The following is a 9,810-nucleotide window of genomic DNA, read 5'->3' as shown; positions in this document are numbered from 1 at the left end:
GCCTGGCGGGGCGGGGCGGAGACCCCTGGGACGCCTGAGTTCCCGCGCGGGCAACAGCGCAATTACAAGCGAGTCAGCTGGGGCCTCGCCGTCCCGCACATGCGCGGTGCCATCGCCGGCCCAGCCGCCCGCCGGCCCAGCCAATCTCCTTTCTCCGCTGGAAACGCGCCACGAGCGCGTCGCCCACCCCAGACGCCGGTTCTGTGAGGCACCGGCCAATCAGCACCTTCCTCCGCCCGAGCCCGGACTCCTTACCTCGCGCGCTCATGCACGCTCGCCGCCCCCCTCGCCGCTCTCGGCCAATGAGGACAGAGGCTTTCCCTCCAGCCGGCCAATAGGACCCGGCGGCACCGCCCTCCCCCCTTTCTCCTCCCTAATCTGGACCAATCGCGAGGCAGCGCGCGCCGCTCGGAGCCCCGGGTAAGCCTCCTCGGTAGCGGCCGCCGCAGAAACTCCCGGCTCCAGCTGTGGCTGCCGCCGCCGGTTCCTGCGGGAAGGGAGGCGAGAGGGCCCCGAGGAAGCGCGTTGCCAAGGGGACCGAGGCCTCTGCTTGCGTTGTCAAGGAGACGAGGGTTCTAGAGCCCGCCCCCTGTCAGGAGCCCGGCCGGATTCCGGAGTCGCAGAGCCACACCTGTAGGCGCAGCAGCGGCTGCGAGAGGATCGCGGGGAGACCAGGTGGTCGTCTCCTTGCAGGGGCCTTCCGGAGCGTCCTTGCACTAGTGCCAGCGGAAAAGGGGTTTCCAGGCACCCAAAGGCAACTTGCACCTTCCAGGGCGGGGGGAATAGATCTGCGCCCATTCAGGGTTCTGGGCCCCTTTGTCTCGAGCAAATTGCACTCGAAGAACGTCTGAAGTGGCGCTCGTGGCCAAGAAGCGGTCATAGTAGTGGTTTGGTCACGGGGCGGAGAGAAGGCTTTGCTTTCCTGTGCAATAAGGCCCGTCAGGGTAGCAGTCAAGGTGTGTTTTCCTGGCAAAACACCCCCAAATCCGTGCTCTTCATTTTAACGTGTCACTGCACAGCTTGTGTCCTGTGGTACCCGGTTCATCCTTCGCGTTGGCTGCCCCCCCGTTTTGCACTTCTGACTTTTTTCTTTGCACTCAATGCTGCTATGTTTCCAGTCTGCACACTGAAGAACTTGCCGCCCTTTCACAAGCTCCCTGCTCATCCTAGCTGAAGGTAGATTGTGTGGAGTGGATGCAACCGCTAAGCCCTGCTGCCACCTCCGCTGCCTGATTCACGTTCCCACCTATCAGAGGCATCTTTTTCCTCCTGGGTGAAGCCAAGAGCCCTGTCCTTTGCCCCTTCTGTGCTTGAAGGAGACACCTGGAGCAAGCCATGCTCTCTGAGGCCCTCCCCTGCTTCCAGTTACTCCGGATGGGCCCGGCTTCGCCTGGGGATTCCCCCAACCGGGATCTCTACACCTTCCGACCTGCTAGGCCCAGCTGCACCTATCGGCTGGGCCGCCGAGCTGAGGTCTGCGATGTCGTCCTGGTGTCGGAGGAGAACCCAGCCTTGGTGTCGCGGATCCATGCAGAGATCCATGCTGAGAGGGATTCTGACAGCACCGCCGGGGAGTGGCGAGTTGGCCTGGTGGACTACAGCACCCACGGTGAGTCCTTGGAACTGTTTGTGCCACTAAGGGTGAGGTTGCATTCAGACCTGACCATTGCAAAGATATTTGCTTTATACTCTGCTCCTGATCCTCAGTGTGGTAAAACAGGTGGAACTAGATATGTTGACCAAAGCTTCAATTTGCATAAATTTATCCACAAGAGAGGGATGCGGGTGGCGCTGTGGGTTAAACCACAGAGCCTAGGGCTTGCCGATCAGAAGGTCCTTGGTTTGAATCCCCGCGACGGGGTGAGCTCCCGTTTCTTGGTCCCAGCTCCTGCCCACCTAGCAGTTCAAAAGCATGTCAAAGTGCAAGTAGATAAATAGGTACCGTTCCAGCAGGAAGGTAAACAGCGTTTCCGTGCGCTGCTCTGGTTCGCCAGAAGTGGCTTAGTCATGCTGGCCACATGACCCGGAAGCTGTACGCCGGCTCCCTCAGCCAATAAAGCGAGATGAGCACCACAACCCCAGAGTCGGTCACGACTGGACCTAATGGTCAGGGGTCCCTTTACCTTTACCTTATCCACAAGAGGGTGTGTGTGTGTGTGTGTGTGTGTGTGTGTGTGTGTAAGAGAGAGACAGACAGACATAACAGCAGATACAAATGGCCATGAATTGTAGTCTGTCATTCCTGTGGGGAACTATAATGGTCTTTTGTCCCCACATTTTTCTGTTTCCACCCATGTGTGTGTGGTTGGCACCTGCCTGTCTTGAGAGACAATGGCACGCATCTCCAGGGGTGAAGCCAAACTGCTGCATTTGCAGCGCCAAAGTGACCTCCCCAGGATGCAAGCCTGGGCAGCGCGTATGGAGGTCTTGGGCTGCCCAAACTACAAGACCCCTCTCTCACCTCACTGATGGAATGCAGAGCAATACCTTTGGCCCCAGCTTGGCTGCAGGAGTTGTCGGAAGGAGGCGTACAAGGAGCCATCCAACTGCCTTAGGACCTCCATTCTGGTTTTGTGTAGGGTTTACTCCCTCCGCTCCTCCACATGCAGCTGCTGGGTGACCTTGGGCCAGTCACACTTCTTTGAAGTCTCTCAGCCCCACTCACCTCACAGAGTGTTTGTTGTGGGGGAGGAAGGGAAAGGAGAATGTTAGCCGCTTTCAGACTCCTTAAAGGGAGTGAAAGGCGGGATATCAAATCCAAACTACTCTTCTTCTTCTTCTTCTTCTTCTTCTTCTTCTTCTTCTTCTTCTTCTTCTTCTTCCTCCTTAAAGGCCTTTTCTTCTCCCAATGACCTCCCGCAAGGCAGCAGAGGTTTAGGATCAGAGCTTTCCTTCTCCTAGATGAACCCCCTTTCCGGCTTGCCGAACCCCATCCGCCTCTCACTCTACAGCCTTCTTGAATGTTGGACTATTGGTCTCGTCCACTTAATGTGATGGAACCTGTCTTTGCATGCAGAGGAAGTCCCTAACTCACGGAGGGTTTGAGACCCATCGGCTACCTTCACCTGGAGCTTGTTCAGTTCGACCAACAAACAGATTGGACTCTGCAGACTTAATGGGTGGGATCACATGGGACAAGGTAGCAGAGTCAGCCTCCGTGCCAAAGGTCCCCCCCCCCAAACACACATTTGTTTTGTCCCGCCGAAGCGAGAGGGTGCCATCCATGCCTATGGGGAAAAGTTAATGACTGTATTTGGGGGTGGGGGTGTGGTGTTGCACTTCCTGGCCTCACTGCCAGGAGCCCCACAGAAGGCTATGACGTGTCCTGCACTTAGCATGGAGTCCTGGGCCGAAGAAGAGTTTGGATTTGATATCCCGCTTTATCACTACCCGAATGAGTCTCAAAGCAGCTAACATTCTCCTTTCCCTTCCTCCCCCACAACAAACACTCTGTGAGGTGAGTGGGGCTGAGAGACTTCAGAGAAGTGTGACTGGCCCAAGGTCACCCAGCAGCTGCATGTGGAGGAGTGGGGAAGCGAACCCGATTCCCCAGATTACGAGACTACCGCTCTTATCCACTACACCACACTGGCTGCCTTCAAAACCTCCACAAACACACCTATAGGCATTGCACTGGTTGATATATAGAAAGTGAGCTTCCTCTCTTGCCCCATTATCTCTTCAGGTACTTACGTCAACGCCATCCGAGTACCCCATGGCCAGCGAGTGGACCTGAACGACGGAGACCTTCTGACCTTTGGCCACCCCAGCCCAGTCCCTGAGGGCTGTGCCCTGCCGCTCCCGCACGGCAACTCCGAGTTCTACTTCCTCTTCCAGAAAGTCCACGTCCGGCCGCAGGACTTCGCTGCCATCACGGAGCCCAAAGCCCCCTGGGCCTCCTCCTGCGGCTTCCGGCCGGTGCTGCCCTCAGGCAACCACCGCATCCGCCCTCTGTCCCGCCACTCGCCCACCGCCCTCTCCTGCCGCTCCAAAGCCACCCTCATCCTCAGCTCCATCGGCAGCCTCAGCAAGCTCAAGCCGCAACCGTTCACCTTCTCCCTGGGCCGCGGTCGGTGCACAGAACCCCCCGCTCAGCCGAAAACCTCCCGGAACCGGCGCAAATCGGCTCACACGCTGCTGCCCGAGCTGGAGGACGAGATCACGCGGCTGGAGGAGGAGCAGCCCACCCCGGGCAAGGAGCAGCGGCTGGGCGGTTATGCTCATTGCCATAGCGCCTTGCGGCTTCAGCAGAGAGTGCCGGAGGAGAGCCAGAATTTGCAGGAAGACGAAGCTCCTCCGAAGCTCCACGTCACACCCAGCGGGTGAGTCCCTTTTCGAGTCCGCGTTATGGTCGGTACAGCTTGCGCCAGCGGGCGCCGTCATGATTTTCAAGTTTCTGGTGTAACAGAAAGATTTCCATAGCGTTGATGAGTTAAGCCGGAGTGTTTCTCAAGGTTGGGTCCCTGTCTGTTGTGGGACTACAACTCCCATCATCCAGTGGTCAGGGATGATGGGAGTTGTAGTCCAGCAACAGCTTGGGGACCCACGCTTGAGAAACAGTGAGCTAAGAACTTCCCTTCTCTCTGTCTCTCTTTTCCTTCTTTCCTTCCTTCCTTTCTTCCTTGAAGTATATCAAGTATATATATCAAAGTGAAAGGTACCTTCTCTGCCTCGAGTTCAGGGGGCGAACTGGATCCTTCCTTACTTCCCCACTAGCATGTGCCAAGTTTCAAAGTTAGTTAGAGCCACCTGTCTGTCAATCACCTGTTATAATGACATCAGGCAACACTTTCTCCTTTGCCCATGCAGTTCCACTGCTGCTGTAGCCACTCCAGCCAGTTTCTAACTCAGCACCTTCTTATAATATACTTTACTGGACAGCTGAACAGTTAAAGAAATTCTCAGCGATTGAAATAGTGAACTGGAGGCCATACAGTGGTACCTCTGATTACGTACTTAATTCGTTCCGGAGGTCTGTTCTTAACCTGAAACCGTTCTTAACCTGAGGTACCACTTTAACTAGTGGGGCCTTGCACTGCTGGTGTGCAATTACTGTTCTCATCCTGAGGTAAAGTTCTTAACCCGAGGTACTATAGTGGTACCTCGGGTTAAGAACTTAATTCGTTCTGGAGGTCCGTTCTTAACCTGAAAACGTTCTTAACCTGAGGTACCACTTTAGCTAATGGGGCCTCCAGCTGCTGCCATGCGATTTCTGTTCTCATCCTGAGGTAAAGTTTTTAACCCGAGGTACTACTTCTAGGTTAGCGGAGTCTGTAACCCGAAGTGTTTGTAACCCGAGGTACCACTGTATTCTGTAGAAGTCCAATTGCACGCCTGGTAAATTCTGATCCCCCTGCTGCAGCCCAACAATTGACACACAGGGACAGGGAACCTGTGGCCCTCCAGTTGTTGCAAACCCAAACTCCCATCATCCCTGACTGGGGCCGATGGGAGTTGGAGTCCAACAAATTCCGGAGTTCCTTAGCTCTGCTTTAGTGGCTCTGGACAGGCATGTAAAGTGGGGCGAAGTAACAGGTTAAAACTTGCTAGTTGTACATCCGGTCAGGGCAGTGTAACAAGTCCTTGTGCAACTCACTTTTTCATCTGCCAAAGAGGCCCTGGGGCTTTCTGGAACAGCCAGATTATGCAGCTCACGGGCTTTAGATGGGCAGGAAGAGGCTGGGAATAGCAGCTTTCTCTGGGTTTGCTGGAGAGGGCAGCTTAGAAATGAACCACGTGACTATAAACTTGCTCCCGAAGGCCTGTTAATGCCTTTCTATCCCCACACTGGAAGTGGTTTACAAGGAAGGCACCACTTGGATAACTCAGGTGGTGGAGCCTGTGACTCTTAATCTCAGGGTTGTGCGTTCGAGCCCTATGTTGAGTGGGAGATCCCTGCATTGCAGGGGGTTGGACTAAATGACCCTCAGGGTCCCTTCCAACTCTACAGTTCTAAGATTCTGTCCCCTCCCCCCATACTAATCCAGAATCTGTAGGCATGGTGTCCTGCGGAACATACGGCAATAAAAAGGTCATTTTTAATAAACCTTTTATGTATCTGCAGCTTGTTCTGTCGGCGTTGGGCTTTTTCTCTTCTCATCATTTTCTCTTAACTTTGCTTCTCCTCCACTAAACGCTCATTTTAATATCTGCTTGTAAGCCACCAATGGAAAGGCGTTGGCCTTTGGCTTTTCCGCTGGTGGCGCTGTAGGTTAACCACAGAGCCTAGGGCTTGCCGATCAGAAGGTCGGCGGTTTGAATCCCCCCAATGGGGTGAGCTCCCGTTGCTCGGTGCCAGGTACTGCTCCGGCGGGAAGGTAAACGGCGTTTCCTTGCGCTGCTCTGGTTCGCCAGAAGCGGCTTAGTCATGCTGGCCACATGACCCAGAAGCTGTACGCCGGCTCCCTCGGCCAGTAAAGCAAGATGAGCACCGCAACCCCAGAGTCGGCCACGACTGGACCCAATGGTCAGGGGTCCCTTTACCTTTACCTAACAACATAGGAAGCTCTTTTGGACCAAGTCAGACTATTATTAGCCCACCCAGCTCATTATTCTACACTCCCAGATTTTTGGCCTGGAGTCTTTTCGCAGCTGTACCCAAAGAGGCCAGGGATTGATCCTGGTAACTTCTGCGCACAGTGCAGATGGTCCGCCGTCCGCACTCTGGAAATGTTGCTGCAGTGCTGATGGGGGTGGGGAATACAGGTGCCAGTTTTCGGATTTATCCCTCCCTGTTCCTTTGCAGGAAACGTCGCGGCCGGCCACGGAAGAACCCCCTGGGGAGCACTTGCCAAGTCTTCTCCCAGACTCTCTCCATGTCGGAGCCGTGCGCTGCCCCGAGGTGCCACCTTCCTCAGGACGAGATGGTGGAGTGGGTCCAGTGCGACGGCTGCGACGCCTGGTTCCACGTGGCTTGCGTGGGCTGCAGCTACAGCGCCGTGAAGGAGGCTGAGTTCTGCTGCTCCGCCTGCCGCTCGTAACGAGGGTGGCCGCGGCCGGAGAGGCGCCCTCGCCCCTGCCCCGAATGGACTCCAGCAGGACACGCAAGGACTTTTCCCCATCTTTAAAGTGGGTTGGTAAAAAAATTGCACAAGGAGCGTGTTTTCAGGGACAAGCGAAAGAACATGGCAGTCTCACTCAGAGGGAGGCTGAGAGAAAACATACCAGACTTTAGCTTCCTTGTGTCAAGGAGTCAAGTCCATCTCCGAAAACCAAGAGGCCGCATTGCACTGGGGAAGACATGGATATTATTACATGGGGAAGTTTCTGGCTAACTCCAGTGCTAGAAGCTGCGGAGGGACGGGACCTCTGGATGTTGCGAGACTTCGGCTTCCATCTTCCCCGGCCACGGACCCTTCTGGCTGGGGGCTGATGGGAGCTGGAAACACCAGAAGGGTCGCCGGTTCTCCTCCCCTGATTTGTGCTGCCCAAGGCCGGCCTTCAGCTGGAAGGGGCAAGCGATTGCTTGAGAGGGACAATTGGGGCAGATGCACAACGCCACCGTTTACCTTCCGAGGTCTTCATCCTCTAAACTTACAGGGAAGAACCTGCCGCACTCGGAAGAAACCGCTTACGAACACCTAGCATGCCAGTTTTCCCGTTGCACAGCGGTGTGCACAGAACGGCCACCCTCGCAGCAACAGCCCTGCAGCCCGGGAAGCCGCAGTAGGTGCAGTCTGAGGGTGCAGTAGAGCGGCTCCCTCACCTCAGTGCTCCGGGAAGTTGCCAGTTTATTGGGTTCGCATGAAGTAGCGAGACATTGGAACAGCTGCCGAAGAGCAATGCCTGCTGTTAACTTAGCTGGGAAGAGCGTCCTGCCCTCTCAAAGCTTTTTACGGAGAGACAAGTAGGGGGTCAAGTGTTTTGATGAACTAGGTGGGAATCTTAGGATGCTATATTCCAGAGTAGCAGCTATAACTAGGCCTTAACTGGAGGTGATGGGGCAGTCAGAGTGGCAGTCGCCCATCTGCCCTGTTCACTTATGAAGTGCATGTGTCGAGTTTGGCACTCAAAGGAGTGTGCAAGTGAGAGGGACTTGCACCTCCCGCCATTTTACCTCAAATCTGCTTTTGCTTTTTTGTTCCTCCTTTGCACCAACACTGGGCTAGAAGGTCACAACTCTTCTTGCAAATGTGCTCTTTTCATGTAAAGGGAAAAACAAGCAAACCCCAGCCTTTCCCCCTTTAGACATAAACATGACAGATGCACAATCACTGTAGCGATCCTTGATGCATCTAACTTGGCACTTAAGTAGTTTTGCAGTGAAAGCAAGAGTCTTATGGCACCTTAAAGACTAATGACAAGATTTATGGTGGCGGCGGCAGCTTTAACAGGCCAGGTCCCATTTCACCAGCTGCACAAAGTGCTATCCTCAGTGCGTGCACATAACACTAAACCATGGTTTAGCAAGCAATAGTTATTAAACCATGGTTCAGTATTATATGTGTGAACCAGCAGTTTATGGTTTGGTCCGAAGTCCTAGTTTGTTGCTGGCTTACAAACCATGGCTTGCTTTAACTACGGTGTAGGACCTTTCATGAGCGCAGCAGATGCTCGCCAAATTACAAAGGAACGAGGTAATAGCAGCAGGGAGACAAAACAAACTGGAGAAACAGGCAATGTTTGTTAAACAAACCACAGTTTAGTGTTGCGTGAGAACTCGGCCACTGTACGCATACACACGAACATGGTGCGCATGTATAATGTTTGACAAATAGCAGGACCGAAAGCTTTGAGGCACAAAGAGCGAGCGGTGGCTCTGTGTCACTCCGATAAGCAGCCCGCATATAGTCACAGCAAGAACAGTGTGACTCATACTGCAGTCCCTGAACTATTATTTTTCCAACAGAGCATCTCTAGTCCGGAGCAGCTTACGCCGCAATAAATTTGTTAGGCATTGTGGGACGAGACTGAGCAGATGTTTTGATACAATTCAATAATTATTCAGTCATTCCAGTTTCTAGTGTAGGGAGAGAATCCGGTGATTCACCTGCAAGCAACAGGGGCACAAGCGTTTGCACACTTTCATAGGCACACACAAATAATGCATGCTGAAGTGTTAGGTGCCTGAACTTCCCTTTAACGGGCAGCAAAAAAGCCAGAGCTGTAGCAAAGCTCTTGGTTTCCCCAAGCACCACTGAGAATGGTGAAAGCCCAACATCCAGAACAGCCCATCTTGTGCCCTTTGGGAAGGTGTGGGCTCCGTCTCTTTAGAGCCATCACTCCACGTTCTGAGCTAGAAGCAAGCCCCCTTCTTTAGCAAGCCAAGGATGGAATGGGGCACAGCATTGTGCCAGAAGCAGAGCAATGCGATTCAGGGAAGTTGCAAAGGCTCTGCAAAAACAGGGGCGGTGCCCCTTCTTCAACTATTGCATCATGTTGCTAGTCAGCCCCAGAGACCGCACACTTGCTTCTGCCACTGCTAGTGGGACCAAAGGCTAGCAATGTACCTGCCAAGGAATCTGCCTTCTGAAGCGCTGAATCAGAAATAAGCTAACGCAGTGAACTTTCTGCAACATAACCAAAGACTCCTGTAGTTTTTTAGGGAGGGGGGGGGGTTATTCCTGCAAGTGTGTTCTGCCAGTTTGCTTTATTCACTGTAGATGGAAGGACTTGTCCTTTTCCTCCGCTAGGGCACCCCTCCTCTTTTGAACCAGGCGTGATCACAGTAATTGAAATAAACCCAAACTGCAAAAGTTGGTGTCTCCCATTTTATAACAGTTGATGTTTACACTGGGGGATTTCTCGCTAATAAACGTATTTCTGTAAGGCCACCCTCTTCCTGTTCAGATGAGAAAATTAGATGGCAGG

At 53.7% G+C, this 9,810-nt stretch overlaps 1 protein-coding gene across 1 annotated transcript; it reads left to right on the top strand.

Moving 5' to 3' along the window:
- The first annotated feature begins 321 nt into the window (after positions 1-321).
- On the top strand, positions 322-9,695 carry TCF19 (transcription factor 19). Its single transcript, XM_083493079.1, has 3 exons — positions 322-1,609; positions 3,686-4,322; positions 6,746-9,695. Exons 1-3 carry the CDS (start codon positions 1,336-1,338, stop codon positions 6,978-6,980), a joined length of 1,146 nt encoding a protein of 381 aa, XP_083349205.1. The 5' UTR covers positions 322-1,335; the 3' UTR covers positions 6,981-9,695.
- Positions 9,696-9,810: the final 115 nt, after the last annotated feature.

The sequence above is a fragment of the Podarcis liolepis genome (genome assembly GCF_965112155.1).
Source record: "Podarcis liolepis genome assembly, chromosome: 2".
NCBI classification, from domain to species: Eukaryota; Metazoa; Chordata; class Lepidosauria; order Squamata; family Lacertidae; genus Podarcis; species Podarcis liolepis.
Note: the sequence above shows the minus strand (reverse complement) of the source record. Positions and strands in the feature narration are given on the sequence as shown.